This window comes from Trichechus manatus, unplaced genomic scaffold, assembly GCF_000243295.1.
Source record: "Trichechus manatus latirostris isolate Lorelei unplaced genomic scaffold, TriManLat1.0 scaffold00213, whole genome shotgun sequence".
Lineage (NCBI taxonomy): Eukaryota > Metazoa > Chordata > Mammalia > Sirenia > Trichechidae > Trichechus > Trichechus manatus.
In genome coordinates this window covers 306,095-321,243 of record NW_004444149.1, presented here as the reverse complement: position 1 = coordinate 321,243, position 15,149 = coordinate 306,095, and the positions used below count along the sequence as shown (strand labels likewise).

General features: G+C 55.4%; 2 protein-coding genes across 2 annotated transcripts in view; both read left to right on the top strand.

The window, feature by feature from the left end:
- Positions 1-10,441, top strand: part of PEAR1 (platelet endothelial aggregation receptor 1) — a 14,511-nt gene extending 4,070 nt beyond the window's left edge. The window contains exons 6-22 of the mRNA XM_012559109.1: positions 3,452-3,566; positions 3,741-3,877; positions 3,965-4,177; positions 4,486-4,660; positions 4,748-4,868; positions 5,610-5,773; positions 5,867-5,969; positions 6,115-6,261; positions 6,467-6,592; positions 7,686-7,814; positions 7,927-8,059; positions 8,249-8,457; positions 8,687-8,775; positions 8,885-9,020; positions 9,354-9,428; positions 9,515-9,760; positions 10,290-10,441. Of these exons, the coding sequence (XP_012414563.1) occupies positions 3,452-3,566; positions 3,741-3,877; positions 3,965-4,177; positions 4,486-4,660; positions 4,748-4,868; positions 5,610-5,773; positions 5,867-5,969; positions 6,115-6,261; positions 6,467-6,592; positions 7,686-7,814; positions 7,927-8,059; positions 8,249-8,457; positions 8,687-8,775; positions 8,885-9,020; positions 9,354-9,428; positions 9,515-9,760; positions 10,290-10,441 (2,470 nt within the window). The remainder of the gene's footprint in view (positions 1-3,451; positions 3,567-3,740; positions 3,878-3,964; positions 4,178-4,485; positions 4,661-4,747; positions 4,869-5,609; positions 5,774-5,866; positions 5,970-6,114; positions 6,262-6,466; positions 6,593-7,685; positions 7,815-7,926; positions 8,060-8,248; positions 8,458-8,686; positions 8,776-8,884; positions 9,021-9,353; positions 9,429-9,514; positions 9,761-10,289) is intronic.
- Positions 10,442-12,867: 2,426 nt separating this feature from the next.
- The window catches only part of LRRC71 (leucine rich repeat containing 71), a 15,040-nt gene continuing 12,758 nt past the window's right edge, over positions 12,868-15,149 (top strand). The window contains exons 1-2 of the mRNA XM_012559108.2: positions 12,868-13,027; positions 13,274-13,518. Coding sequence (XP_012414562.1) covers positions 12,868-13,027; positions 13,274-13,518 — 405 coding nt within the window. The remainder of the gene's footprint in view (positions 13,028-13,273; positions 13,519-15,149) is intronic.

The following is a 15,149-nucleotide window of genomic DNA, read 5'->3' as shown; positions in this document are numbered from 1 at the left end:
TCATGCTTGGTAAACTAGAGGGTCATCAAAAAAGAAGAAGACCCTCAATAAGATGGATTGACACAGTGGCTACAACAATGGGCTCAAACATAACAATGATTGTGAGGATGGCCCAGGGCTGGGCAGTGTTTTTTTCTGTGGTACATAGGGTCACGATGAGTCAGAACCGACTTGATGGCACCTAACAACAACTAATCTAAAGGTTGGTGGTACAAACCTACTTAGCGGCACCACAGAAGAAAGGCCTGGAGATCTGCTTCCATAAAGATTACAGCCAAGAAAACCCTATGGGGAAGTTCTACTCTGTAACACATGGGTTTGCCATGAGTCAAAAGCAACTGGATAGGGGGCCTCATACCATCAAGAAAGCAGTGCCAGGAGCAGAGAGCATCCTTTGGACCAGGGTCCCTGCACCAAGAAGCTCCTAGTCTGGGGGAACACTGATGAGAAGGCCAAGAGAGAGAGAAAGCCTTCCCCTGGAGCTGACGCCCTGAATTTGGACTTTTAGCCTGCTTGACTGTAAGGAAATAAATTTCTCTTTGTTAAAGCCATCCACTTGTGGTATTTCTGTTGTAGCAGCACTAGATGACTAAGACAGAATTTGGTACGAGAGTGGGGTGCTGCTCTAACAGATCCCTAAAATGTGGAAGCGGTTTTAAAACTGTGAATGGATAGACGTGCGGCAGTGGCAGAGGACCAGCAGCAGCAGAGAACCTACAGCAGCAGAGAAGCTGCAGCAGCAGAGAAGCAACAGCAGCAGAACCAGGAGACCAGTGCAAGACAGCGCTGGAGCCGACCCACGGAGCGAGAGAGCTGAATGCTTGTGAGCAGGAGGCTTTCTGGCAGAGTGGGGTGCCTCCGGGCACTTACTGGTGGAGCTAGGCTTGCTGACCCACGGAGCGAGAGAGCTGAGTGTCTGTGTGCACGAGGCTTTCTGGAGGAGTGGGGTGCCTCCGGGCACTTATACCAGTGGAGCTACTGAGCTTTGGAACACTTGCCCCAGCAGGGCAGGTACGGGCGTGAGGCCCGAGGGCCGAGAGGCCATAGGAAGCAGAAGCTGAAGAGACAAAGGACACAAGAAGCCGACCTGCTTCAGCCTCACAAGGAAGGTTTTCTCCTTGGAGAAGTGAAAGTTGAAGCCAAGAATAGCATTACTGACTCCCAAATGGATGATGTTGTTTATACGATTGAGTCTCAGAAATATATTCCATGCTATCAGCTTTTTAGCTTTTACAATTCTTTAGGTGAAGTAAATGAGCAAGCACTGAAGAAAATATTATCAAGTGTCAAAAAGAACGTGGTAGGTTGGTACAAATTCCGACGTCATTCAGATCAGATTATGACGTTCAGAGAGAGACTGCTTCACGAAAACTTACGGAAGCATCTTTCAAACCAGGAACTTCTTTTTCTGCTACGAACACCAAGTGTAACAACAGAAAGCTGCTCTACTCATCGATTGGAGCATGCCTTACATAAACCTCAAGAAGGACTTCTTCATAGGGTACCTTTAGTGGTCGCCAATCTGGGCAGGTCTGAACAACTGGGTTATAAAACTGCGTCAGGTTGCTGTATGCCCACTGGTTTTAACCGAGCAGTAAAAACACACAGCTCTGAATTTTTTAAAGAAGATGGATCTTTAAAGGAGGTACATAAGATAGATGAAATGTATGCTTCGTTACAAGAGGAATCAAGGAGTATATGCAAAAAAGGGGAACACAGTGAGAGAGCAGTAGAGAAACTACTGGAAGATGTAAACGGATTAAAACAAGAAATTAAAAAAAGAAAACAAGCACAGCTCCAAGTAGCAGGAGAGAAGAATGTCCCAGAGGAACCTCAGGAGAACACTTTTCTTTGTCAAGCTTTACAGACCTTATTTCCAGATTCTGAATTTCTTCCTTCATGTGTTATCTCTTTGAAAAATAGGCACATTTCTAAAAGTTGCTGTAACGCCAACCACCATCTTGATGTGGTAGACAAACTGACCTTAATGGTAGAATACACGGACGTTCCTGAATCTAGTCAAGCTTGCACGCAGCAAATAATTAAGTGTAAAGCATTAGACATGGGTGATGGATGGCTATTCAAGAAATCACGGCTGCTGGAGATACAAAACAATCTAAAACTTATACTGAGAGTAGTAACCAAGAAAAAGCATCCACAGTGAGCAGTCCAGAAACTGATGAAGACATCGAGAAAATGCAGGGTTCTGGGGAATAGCCACAGTCTTCGACATTTTAATCCTTTTAGGCAAAAAAGGAGATTTTTGATTGGCTGAAGGGTAAAGCCAAACATTTCTATTGTTTTTATTATGTTATGCTATTTGCAGTAACACATAAATTCTAATTCATGTATTTTATAAAGTACTTTTTAAAACATCAGAAGCTTTTCAAATCAAACCTTTTTTGCTTCTAAAATGTTTAAATGCATTCTTCTAAGTTTGTACAGCATTCTTTAGAATTGGAAAAGAGACACTAACATTTTCACAAGGTGGAAAGAAGTTAATATGAAAATTCATTTTCACCTAAGTCATTGAAGTTCCTATTCCTTAAGTGATGATAAATAGTACATTATGGCTAGGGTTGACAGATGAAACACTGGATACCATGCATATTTGGGACATATACTGAAAAATTCACTGTTTCAGCTTTTTATTTTTGTGTATTATCTAGGAAATAACTGATAAAGCTATGTATAAATGAAAAAAAAAAATCGACTGGATAGCCATGGGTTTGGTTTTGGTTTATAGCCTACCTAGAAGGGTTGGAAGTCCTGGCGGAGTACTGGTTAAGAGTTACGGCTGCTAACCAAAAGGTCGGCAGTTAGAATCCACCAGGCGCTTCTTCGAAACCCTATGGGGCAGTTCTACTCTGTTCTATAGGGTCGCTATGAGTCGGAATTGACTCGATGGCAGCGGGTTATGGTTTTAGAAGGGTTGCTATGATGATAACATGAAATAGCATGTGTGTGAAAGCACTTTATAAAGTGGGGATGAGGCAGGGATCCAGAGAATCCTGTTGCAAGGCAGGGTGCAGGGCCTGCTGGGAAGTCAGAAGGTGCACTTCGTTGAAGATCAAGGAAGGCATCATGGAGGAGGGAGCTCTGATTCAGTTGAGCCCTCTAGGATAGAAAAGCTACAGTAGGCAGAGGTATTCCCCCAGAGGGAACAGCACCAGCAAAGGTGAGGCGGTAGAGGGTCCGGTGCCTGGGGAAGCAAACGTGCCACCTGTGACTCTACACTCTGCACTCTCCTGGCGCTGGGGTGTCATCTGTGATTTCTGGCCCTAGAAACCTTTGCTGTCTGATTCTCCTAGGGCAGGGGTGAGTCACCGTGTCTGTGGTCAGGCCTTCCTCCTAGGGAGGGCCCATGTGCAGTTGGTCAGCTTCTGGAGACAAGGAGGGAGGCAGGACTGCCATCTATCTGCACATTGACGGCCTCTACTCTGTTCTGCAGTTGTGAGACGCCCTATGGCACTGATGGCTACTTCTACCCCAGCACCTGTCTTTGCCACAATGAGGGTGTCTGCCTGGACTCCCAGAGCGCCTGCAGCTGCCCACCTGGCTGGATGGTATGAAGGGTGGGGTGGGAGTCTGGGGAGAATTCTGTGGGTGGTTCTCAACAGGGCTCTGAGAAGAATGTATGTGAGGGGGGTGGGTTCTGCAGGTGTGGGGGTGTCAAAGGATCCTGGGGCATGGGGAGGGGGCTGGGTGCCTGGATCTTTATCAACCCCTCACCCCTACAGGGCACCATTTGCTCTCTGCCCTGCCCGGAGGGCTTCCACGGACCCAACTGCTCCCTGGAATGTCTCTGCCACAACGGCGGCCTCTGCGACCGATTCACTGGGCAGTGTCATTGCGCTCCGGGTTACACCGGGGATCGGTGAGTGGCGGTGGCGCCAGCCGGAGGGCGGAGGGCGGGCTAGGAGGAGTTGAGTGCGTGGCCAGGCTCACTGGTTAAGGTGCCCAGGTGCCATGAGGAGTGCCCCGTGGGCCGCTTCGGGCAGGACTGTGCTGAGACGTGCGACTGCGCCCCTGGCGCTCGCTGCTTCCCGGCCAACGGCGCCTGTCTGTGCGAACACGGCTTCACCGGGGACCGCTGCACCGAACGCCTCTGTCCCGACGGCCTTTATGGTTTCAGCTGCCAGACACCCTGCACCTGCGACCCGGAGCACAGCCTCAGGTGGGCCGCGGGACACTATGATCAAGGGGTCAGGAGGTTATTGTGAGAGGTCTTCGCCCCCGGAGTCACGAAAAGCGCCAGAGGCATATCCAAGAGAGGGACAGATATCACAGAAGGGAAAAGGGAGGGGTTTCGGGGACGAGGAGGGATCTGGGGTCCCCGCGCTCGCCCCATCCCTGCTCTTGGAAGAGCCCCGAGCTTCCTTACGGCCCCCTTACTCCGGAGATGCTCAGCTGCCACCATGCGGAGGGGCCGGGGTGGCCGGCCTGCGGCCCCAGGCTCAGACCTTTCCGCGCCCCTGCCCGCAGCTGTCACCCAATGAACGGGGAGTGCTCGTGCTTACCGGGCTGGGCCGGCCTTCACTGCAACGAGAGCTGCCCGCAAGACACGCACGGACCCGGCTGCCAGGAGCACTGCCTCTGCCTGCACGGCGGCGTCTGCCTGGCCGACAGCGGCCTCTGCCGGTGCGCGCCGGGCTACACGGTGAGGCGCGCCCCGCGCCCCGGAAGCGGCGAGGAGGCAGAGGAGCGGGCCTGCCCCTCTCACTCCTCCGCCCATCCACTTTTCCAGGGGCGGCACTGCGCTAGCCTCTGTCCCCCCGACACTTTTGGGGTCAACTGCTCCGCACGCTGCTCCTGCGAAAATGCCATCGCCTGCTCGCCCATCGACGGCACGTGCGTGTGCAAGGAAGGTAATGGGCTTTGGGCGAGGGAGAGCGGGGCCACGGGGAGAAGGGAGGGCCCAGTGGTAGAGGCTGGCCCAGGGCAGGGCAGACACTACAGGGAAAGGGCCGAACCACTCGGCAGGAGCAGGGCAGCGGGAAGGTAGCCAGGCTGCTTTCTTCCTGGAATATCCACTTTGCTTTTTTCTTCAACCACAAAATTCCTGCTCATCGTTAAAGACCCAGGCCAGAAGGCACCTCATCGGTGAACTCTCCTCAGACCCTCAGTCATACAGAATCACACAATGGCAGTGCCAGGAAGGACCGCCTAGAGTTACCTGGGGTAGCACACGGGCAACTCTTAGGCTGAAATTCTGCGGCAGATGTGTTTTGTTTGGCTTGCTGGCTAGTAAATGTAACAAACTTCCAGCCTCCAGGCCTCACCATTCCCTGCTGTCTTAAGTATGGTCTGGTTAACTCAGTTCCCTTTTGGGGCCTCTGTAAGCATTTGGGTTTGCTGTCAACCCCCTTCACTTTGCGGAAGAAGAAACCGAGACAGCAAATGGCTGCTGGCACAGCACTGGAGGCCATTTAGCCCCTGTTGAACATTTAATGGTTTATAGGCTTGTCTCCTGCATGGGGCCGTGAGCACCCTACTCCCACCCCTAGCTCATAGCAGAGTCTGGCAGAGCACCCAGTATGTGCTTGCTCAGGAGGGGGCTGGGTTGCCATGCCTACCCACAAGGTCTACCCACAAGGCCCCTTCTCCAGGTTGGCAACATGGTAACTGCTCTGTGCCTTGCCCGCCTGGAACCTGGGGCTTCGGCTGCAATGCCACCTGCCAGTGTGCCCACGGAGCAGCCTGCAGCCCCCAAACTGGAGCCTGTACCTGCACCCCTGGATGGCATGGGGTCCACTGCAAGCTGCCCTGCCCAGTGAGTGCTGGCTGCTTGCCTGCCTGAGGAAGGGAGGGAGGGAGCACAGCACCCCCAGCTGACTGGTCTGCTGTCCCCTACACCCTCCCCAAGAAGGGGCAATTTGGTGAAGGCTGTGCCAGTCGCTGTGACTGTGACCGTGCCGACGGCTGCGACCCTGTTGATGGACACTGTCAGTGCCAGGCTGGCTGGACGGGTGAGCACTCTGGGTGTCCGGGCCCCAAGCCTGATGTGGAGTTGAGGGGGGGGATGCATCCCACAGGAAATGTGTCCAGAGGAACCCCCATGGGGCAGGAGGGGGCCCAGGGCAGGCTCCCCTTACCCCTCTCTCTCTCCCACAGGCGTCCACTGCAACCTGCCCTGCCCTGAGGGCTTCTGGGGGGCCAACTGCAGCAACATCTGCACCTGCAAGAATGGGGGCACCTGCATCCCTGCAAATGGCAACTGTGTGTGTGTGCCGGGATTCCGAGGCCCCTCCTGCCAGAGACGTGAGGCTCCCTACCCTCCTCTCCCACCTGTCAGCAGTGGGGTGCACTCTTTGTGCCAGAAGCCCCCACTCCACCCCTCTTGGTCTCTTCCTCTGGCCACTATCTTCAGGCCAGTTTCTGTGGGGGTGGGTGGGCAGGGAGAGCAGGGTCAGGACTGATTGAGGGCTGGCCCCTGCCCCAGTCACCGCGTGCCCCTTTCCCTCAGCCTGTCAGCCTGGCCGTTATGGCAAACGCTGTGTACCCTGCAAGTGTGCTAACCACTCATCCTGCAACCCCTCGGACGGGACCTGCTACTGTCAGGCCGGCTGGACGGGCCCTGACTGCTCCCAGCGTACGTATGTGGCGGCTGTGTGCCTGAGTTCATTTAAGAGGGCAGGCTGAAGACAGAAGGCCTCTTTCCCCTAAACCCAAAGAACCTGTTACGATCGAGTCTATTCCGACTCATAGCGACCCTACAGTTCAGAGTAGAACTGCCCCGTAGGGTTTCCAAGGAGTGGCTGGTAGATTCGAACTGCTGACCTTTTTGGTTAGCAGCCGTAGCTCTTAACCACTACGCCACCGGGGCTCCTCTGTTTCCCTGCTCCTGGACATAAAAGCCTCCAGACCCACCTTGATTCAGTAATTGATTCAACAAACATCTATTGAGCATCACCAACATGCTGGGTACTGTTCTAGGTGCTGGGGATGCTGCAATGAATAGATCAGGTAAAAAAAAAAAAAAAAATCCCTGCCCTTCTACATGGGAAGACTGAGAGGAAAAGCATTTTTATTTTTTTGGCAGGGGAGGGATCATAAGCTCAGTTTTGGAAATGTTCTTCTATTTTTTGTTGCGTTTTTTCAATTTGTTTTTATGTATCTCTATGTGGCCTCTTTCCCACGTAAATATATGAAGAAGATCATAGAAAAGATTAATCCAAAACAATGAGTAAATTTTTGAAAAAGGGAAACAAGTGGCTGTTACTAGGACAAAGGCTGGTTTCAGGCTCATCAGCAGGTAGGGTAAAGAAGGCGGTGATCTTGGCCAAGGGTTTTTCCAAAGCATTTTGTAACAACTCTGGTTAGATCGTCAGTGTCAGCGACACAGAAATCATGCCTTAAGTAGGATGGACACTGACTTCCGTTTCATGTAAAAAGTGCAGAGCAAAGCAGTCCAGGATAGTCTGGAAGCCTTTGGTTGGCTGGTGCTGGACACGTTTTCTGAAGTACCTATTAGCAAGCCAAGTGCAGATGTGGAGTTGGCAGGTGGGCGCCTGAGTCTGGAGTTCAGGGGAGAGACAGGGCGGAGATAAAGTAAGTCATCGGTGCATAAATTTAAGGCCCTGGGTTCCTGGGGAGACCAACGCTGAGCTGAAGACTTCAGTAACCTGAGGGGGCCAAGCGTTCATCCAGGAGGCTGCCACTCCACAGGCCCTTGTCTCCTGCAGTGTGCCCCCCAGGATATTGGGGAGCCAAATGTGCCCGGCCTTGCCAGTGTCGCCATGGTGGGACCTGCCACCCCCAGGATGGGAGCTGTGTCTGTCCTCCAGGCTGGATTGGACACCTCTGCTTGGAAGGTACCAACACCAGGGGGGCTCCATGTCCCTGCCCCCAAGTTAGCCCTGCCCAAGGAGCAGACCGTAGTTTCCTGGCCCCTCTGGTCCCCACCTCCTTTGGCTCCCTCCCCAGGCTGCCCTCCAGGGATGTTCGGTACCAACTGCTCCCAGCCGTGCCAGTGTGGACCTGGAGAGAGGTGCCACCCGGAGACCGGGGCCTGTGTGTGTCCCCCAGGGCAGAGTGGTGCCCCCTGCAGGATCAGTGAGTTCTCATCTAGTCCCTATTGTGCCCAGGGAGCCAGGATGCCACGTACCTCCCCTGGGTCTCTGCCAGGACCTGGGCCCCTTGTACCATCCCTACCTCCCTGCTGGGTACCTCTCCCATGTATGCAGCCCCAAGCCCACCAGCAGAGCCCAGACACTGCCCTGAGTGACTGCCCATCCCACACAGGAAGCCAGGAGCCCTTCACCATGATGCCTACCTCTCCAGTGGCCTATAACTCGCTGGGGGCGGTGATTGGCATCGCCGTGCTGGGGTCCCTGGTGGTGGCACTGGTGGCACTGTTCATTGGCTACCGCCATTGGCAAAAAGGCAAGGAGCACCAACACCTGGCCGTGGCCTACAGCAGCGGGCCGCTGGATGGCTCTGAGTATGTTGTGCCAGGTGAGCCGGCTTGGGCGTGTGGGGCGCACACCAGCTGCTGGCTCAGAGGCACAAGGGCAGGATGGGGTGCGGGGCTCCATGAACCCAGGGGACAGGAAGTGGGGAGCTGGAGGGAGGGAGGTCAGGGAGGCCAAATGACTGATCTCCTGGGATGGAAGTGCCCAGATCTCAATTCCCTTGGGCCCCCCGGCCTGCCTGAGCTGACCCTATACATGTGGTTTTCCTGCAGATGTCCCCCCGAGCTACAGTCACTACTACTCGAACCCCAGCTACCACACCCTGTCTCAGTGCTCGCTTATCCCCCCGCCCCCTAACAAGGTCAGTACTGGGGAAGGGGCTGCGCTGGGGAGGGATGGGCACAGACCTGGCTCTCTGGAAAGTTCCGCCCTGGCATGATACTCTCCCTACTGTGCCCCTCCCTTCTCAGATTCCAGGCAGTCAGCTCTTTGCCAGCCTCCAGGCCCCTGAGCGGCCAGGTGGAGCCCATGGGCATGATAACCATGCCACCCTACCTGCTGACTGGAAGCACCGTCGGAAGCCCCCCCCGGGGCCTCTGGACAGGGGTAGGTGCCTGGAGCCTGGGCCTCTGGTGAGGGTGATGTGTGCAGGCCAGCAGTCTGCTCCATCTGAGTCTGTGGGTCTGGAGAAGGGGGTTCTGGGCCCCAGTTCTAGAGGAGGTGGGAGCCTGGGGTCTGCGAATTGCCTCCTCCTTCTTAGGTAGTGGAAACCCTGGCGGCATAGTGGTTAAGAGCTATGGCTGCTCACCAAAAGGTCGGCAGTTCAAATCCACCAGGCGCTCCTTGGAAACTCTCTGGGGCAGTTCTACTCTGTCCTATAGGGTCACTATGAGTCGGAATTGACTCAACGGCAATGGGTTTGGTTTTTTGGGTTCTCAGGTAGCAGCCGCCTGGACCGAAGCTACAGCTCTAGTTACAGCAATAGTAATGGCCTAGGACAGTTCTATAGCAAAGGTATGGGACAGGGCAGTGAGGGCGGGGGCTGAGCTGGGGTCTAGCTGGCGCTTCCACCGAGCCTGCCTTCCTCTCCCCATCTCTAGGGTCCATCTCCGAGGAGGGACTGGGGGCCAGTGTGGCTTCCCTGAGCAGTGAGAACCCCTATGCCACCATCCGGGACCTGCCCAGCCTGCTAGGGGGCCCCCGAGAGAGCAGCTATGTGGAGATGAAAGGCCCCCCCTCAGGCTCTCCTCCCAGGCAGCCTCAGCTCCGGAACAGCCAGAGGCTGCGACCCCTCCAGCCACAGAGAGACAGTGGCACCTACGAGCAGCCCAGCCCCCTGACCCACGGTGAGCCCTCCCTTTCTGCTGGGGTGAGGGTTGAGGGAACTGAAACGAGGGCAGGTGAAAGAGAGAAAAGACGGAGTGAGAGAATAAGGGGTAGCGTGATGGGGCAGCAAGAGCAAGGCCTTTGGGGTCGGACTTGGGTTCAAACCAGGCAGGCGCTGGGGAAGTCACTTCGCTTCTTAGAGCCCGTGTCCTCATCTGTCAAATGGAGTGGAGGTACCTATCTTGCAGGGCTAAGCATTTGACACAGGTTGGATTTGAAACAGGTTGTACAGCGCCTGAGATGGAGTTGGTACCTAGGAAAATGGTAGGCAGGTGATAAAGTGCCCTCACATCCTAGGAAGTGGGCAGGCCAAAGTGGCCTCTGCCCCTGGCAGCTGAGGGGTGACAGGCTCCTGTCAGAGCTACACAGCAGGTGGGGAGCTGGCCTGTGTCCAGGCACCGTCCATCTCGCTTTGCATGGAGAGGGGAGGAGAGTTGTGGCCCAGGGAGGAGCCTGCCCCCTCTCATCCTACCCTCTCTCTGTCTCCAGACCGAGACTCTCTGGGCTCCCAGCCCCCCATGCCTCCGGGACTGCCCCCTGGCCACTATGATTCGCCCAAGCACAGCTACATCCCTGGACACTATGACTTGCCCCCAGTACGGCATCCCCCGTCACCGCCACTTCGGCGCCAGGACCGCTGAGGAGCCAAGATGGTGTGGGAAAGGTCAGCACACCTGCCCTTTGCTGCCCAAGGCTGAGGACAGAGCCTGGTGTACCGCGCCAGGAGCAGGCCTGGACCGGCAGGCCGTGAACATGAACACGTTTGATGAAGGAAGCGAATGGAGAGGAGATGGGAGCCTAGCTCCCAGGTGTGGGAGATGCTGGTCGGCAGGACGCCTGGGTTCCCTGTCCCGATCTACTGCTCCCAAGGCCCCGAGAGTCCTGTGTACATAAACTGGTGGGATGAACAGTGCTGGATGACTCTGATTTCAGATTGATCTCACAAATGTGTATTAGGCACCTTTTCTGTACACTCCCCAGGCTGGGGGTATATGTGTATGTGTGTTTGTCTGTCTGTCTGTGTGGGGCTTCAGAGGCGTACCAGGCACAAGTCCTATCCTAGGGTACTCACCATTCAGTAGGGAGGCACCCCAGACCCAGTTAATTCTAGCAATAGCCTCCTAACTCGTCTCCCTGCATTCACGTGGTGACATCTCTAATCTGCTGTTCAAAATACAAACCGATTAGGTTACACCCTGTCCTAAAGTCTTCATTGCTGCCTCATTACTTGTGGGCGAGAGTTAAAACTCACTACAGCCTTAAAGGCCTGCTGCTCTGGCTATCTGCCGCTCCAGCCTTGCCTTGAACAGTGCTCCCTCCCTGTCACTCCCATTCCAGTCACACTGGCCTCTAGGTTCTCTTACCCTTGCACTTTTTCCTACCACAGGGACTTTGCACATCTGGAATGCTCTTCTCTCCATTCACCTGCTGATTCTTCCTTGTCCTTCCCATCTCCTCAGGGAAGCACTGCACCCCCCAGACCTATCTTTCATGGCACTGATCACACTGTATTCCTTCACCAGAAACCCAGAGAAGGCCTACAGGGTGCTGGACACCAGTGTCCTATGTCATTTCTTTATGTGATTATTTGATTAATCTCTGGCTCCCTCCCTAGATTGTAGATTCCCCGAAGGCAGGATTCCTGTGTTTATGCTGAACATCTGTTCCCTTTGGCGCATAGTAGGCTTTTCAATAAATGTTTCCCGAAAGGCTGAGCGGCTGAGTGAATTAAAAGTACCAGTGACACTGTCTGTGCTTAGAAGGGCAAATCGTGTGTTCTGAGAGCACAGAGCGAATAGACTGCATGGGTCGGTGGCTTCCCCAAAGCGTGGCATTTCTACTGGGGACTGGCACAAAGGCTCAAAGGTGGGAAAGTGCTAGGGGTGGGGTGGGGGTGGGGGGTGGAGGCTGGAGGCTGGAAATCGGACTGGAGAGGGTAGGCTTGAATGGGAGCACCGCGGCAGGGAGCCGTCAGCGGCAGGGAGCAAAAGTTGCGCTGACAATACCGGAGGGCTTTGAATGCAAAATTTACAGGGAGCACGACCTGCCTCATCAACTCATTAACGGATTCACCGAGTCCCCAGACAGCCGGGAGACTAAATAGATGAGACAGGCAATGGAAACCCGGCGCTGTGCCAACTCTGTCCACCAGGTGACCTCTCCTTACTGCATAGGTGTGCGGACTCCAGAGGGTGGACCTGCCCCCGCGCAGACACCCCCTTCCTAGTGTCCTCCGAGTGCCCAGATCCCTACCTCGTCCGACCCCGCCACCACCCCACTGGGGCTCACTCCCCGGGTGATTTTGGATTGCGCGGCGCCCGCCCTATCCCGGCTCCTCTGCCCCCTCCGCTCTTTCCCCCCTCCATGGTCCCGCCCCCTCCGCTCTTTCCCCCTCTCCATGGTCCCGCCCCCTCCGCTCTTTCCCCCTCTCCATGGTCCCGCCCCCTCCGCTCTTTCCCCCTCTCCATGGTCCCGCCCCCTCCGCTCTTTCCCCCTCTCCATGGTCCCGCCCCCTCCGCTCTTTCCCCTCTCCATGGTCCCGCCCCAGATCCGCTGGTCTCTCTGCGCCATAGCCCCGCCCAGGTCCGGGCCGCCCTAACCCCTCACCCTTCGCACAGGTTCGGCCAAGTCGGACCTGGACGGCTCACCTCTCGCTGTGACATCGGGCCGCCCTAGTCCCACTCCCTCCGCCCTGGTCCCGCCCTTCCCTCCTCTCATAGCTCCGCCCCGTTCCTGGGCCTGCCCTAGCCCCGCCCCGTTTCTGGGCCTAGCTCCGCCCCCCGCCCAGGCCGGCCAGCCCCTCCCGCACGGCTCTCTCTACTTCTAGTTCTGACCCTGCGGCGCCCCGCATGCGCTCTGGGTGACCCCCCCCCTCCCGCCGGGCCCTCCCACACCGCACGGTTGCCATGGAGAGGGACGCGGAGGCCAATCCGCCGCGGGAGAGACCGGTCCGTGGTCGCGGAACAGAGACCCTTGATATAGCCACCCCTGAGGCGAGTCCCGCAGAGTCCCATCTTGCCTCCCCGCCCCCGCGAGGGTCCCCGAAGTCGCTGCGGACGGTACCAGCATGTCGGGAGAGACGAGCGCGCCGGGGACTTCGCCCAGGGCCCCGCGTCCCGGGACGCAGAAGACATCCGGCACGGTGACCAAGAAGGGGGAGCGCGGGACCAAGGAGAAGCAGACGATCAACCTGCAGCCTGTGGGCGAGGAGGAGCCCAAGAACCCAGGTACGCGGGCGGCAGCGGCGGGGGTGGGGCCTCGAGGCTGCGGCTGCGCGGATTCCCACCCGCCGCTCACGCCTCGGGGTGGCCAGGTTGATGGGCCGTCAGCGTTGTGACAGGCTCGTGCCAGACGTGCAGAAAGATCTCTGGTGGAGGGGACAAACAACAAGCCAGGAAATAACTAAATCATAGACTTCATGGTACTAAGTAGTGCTGGACGGAAAACGGCTCCTCGGCGCCTGCCGGCTGAAGTTCAGACACCCCAGCTTCGCGCAGCTGCCGCCTACCCTCGCGGGCTCTCCACGGACCCGCGCTCGTCACGTGCCTCGTCTATCTTAGGTTCCTGCCGCTCACCATCCTCCACGCCCTGCCCGTGCTGTTCCCTCGGCCTGGAACTCCTCGCACACCCTCATCCAGCTGATTCCCACTTGTCTTTCAAGGTGCATCTCCAGTGCGACCTCGTCCAGGAAGCCCTCTTGCCTCTCACCTCCTCTCATGTAGGTTCTTAGGAACCCTGTGCCTCTCTCTCCCAGCCTAGACTAATTGTCTTCTCATCCCTCCACCCCTCACCCCACTGGGCTGTGCCAGTGGAGGGAGCCCCTCCTGTCTCTGTAGTGTTCCCAGCGCCAGCACGGGGCTGGGCACGCAGCAGGTGCTCCGGGAATATGTGGGAAAGAACTGTGGTGCGGGTGTTTCCATCTGTCGCCTCCCAGGGTCGGCCCACACAGATAACTGCCTTCCCCCCAAGGCAGCCAGCGGGATGTTTAGAAATAGAAATCAGATCTTAACACTCCTGTCTATAAAACCCTCCAGTCACTTTCCTCTGCAATAGATCCAAACGGGGCCCTCCTGCCTGTCTTACTTCACCTCCTACCCCATCCTCCTGTCTGTTACACTCCACCAGACTGGCCTCCATTTTGCCCCGAAATAGGCCACGATTTTTTCCCACCTCGTTTGCTGTTTTTGCTGTCTGAAAGGCTCTTGATTAGATCTTTACGTGGCTCTGTCTTGTCATTCAGATCTCAGCTCAATTGTCACCTCCTCAGACAGGCCTTTCCTGACCTCCTCATCTAAAGTAGCACTGCCCCCTCTCCCTTAGCCTCGAGGCCCCACAGTACTTATTTCCATAGGAAATTACCTGTCTGTGATTTGCTGCTTTGTACTGTATTTCCCACGAGGGAATCCCTGGGTGGCACAAATTGTTAAATGCTGGGCTACTAACCAAAATTGGTGGTTTGAACCCACCCAGAGGTGCCTTGGAAGAAAGGCCTGGCAATCAGCTTCTGAAAGGTCACGGCCATGAAAACCCTATGGAAGGCAGTTCTACTCCGGAACACATGGGGTCACCATGAGACAGAATTGACCTGATGGCAACTATTTTGTTTTTTTAATTTCCCACCAGAATGTCAGCTTCTTGAGGATAGAGACTTGGTCTTGTTCACCATTGGATCCTCTGTGCATAGAACAAAGATGTGTTGAAGGATTGAATAAATGAGTCCCGTGGAAGGGTGGAAGAGCACTGGGCCGAGGGTGGGGATCCTGGCTTTCTGCCTTGCTCTCCTACTCAGAGGCAGTGTAGTATACTGGTTAAGGGAACAGACCCTGGCTCTGCCCCTTGCTGGACACGTGATCTTGGGCGGGCAGGGGTGGGATCTTATCTCCTCTGTGTCTCAGTTTCCTTATCTGCAAATTGGGATACCAAGTAGCACCATTCTCCTAGGGCAGTTGTGTTAGCGGATGTAACTAGCTCCTGGTATATGGTAAGAGTGTTATAAGTGTTAGAACCCCCCAAAACCCATTGCCGTTGAGTCGATTCCGACTCATAGCATTCATTATGCACCCACTGTGTGCCAAGCTTGCTGCTCAATCCTGGGATATGGGATGTGAATCAGTTTTACTCTCAGTGCCCAGCACAGGTCCCGGATCTCAGCTTGGTATATGTATTTTGAATTGAACTTGATCTCAAAGAACCCAGGTGGTGATGGGAGCACAGAGGGGTCTACCAGGAAGTGAGTGTTATAGATATTCATTCCTTTATTCAACAATTACTTTTGAATGCCTGCTCTGTACCAGGTACTAGGGATACAGAAATGAACAAGATGGACATGCTCCTGCTCCCGTGGAAGCC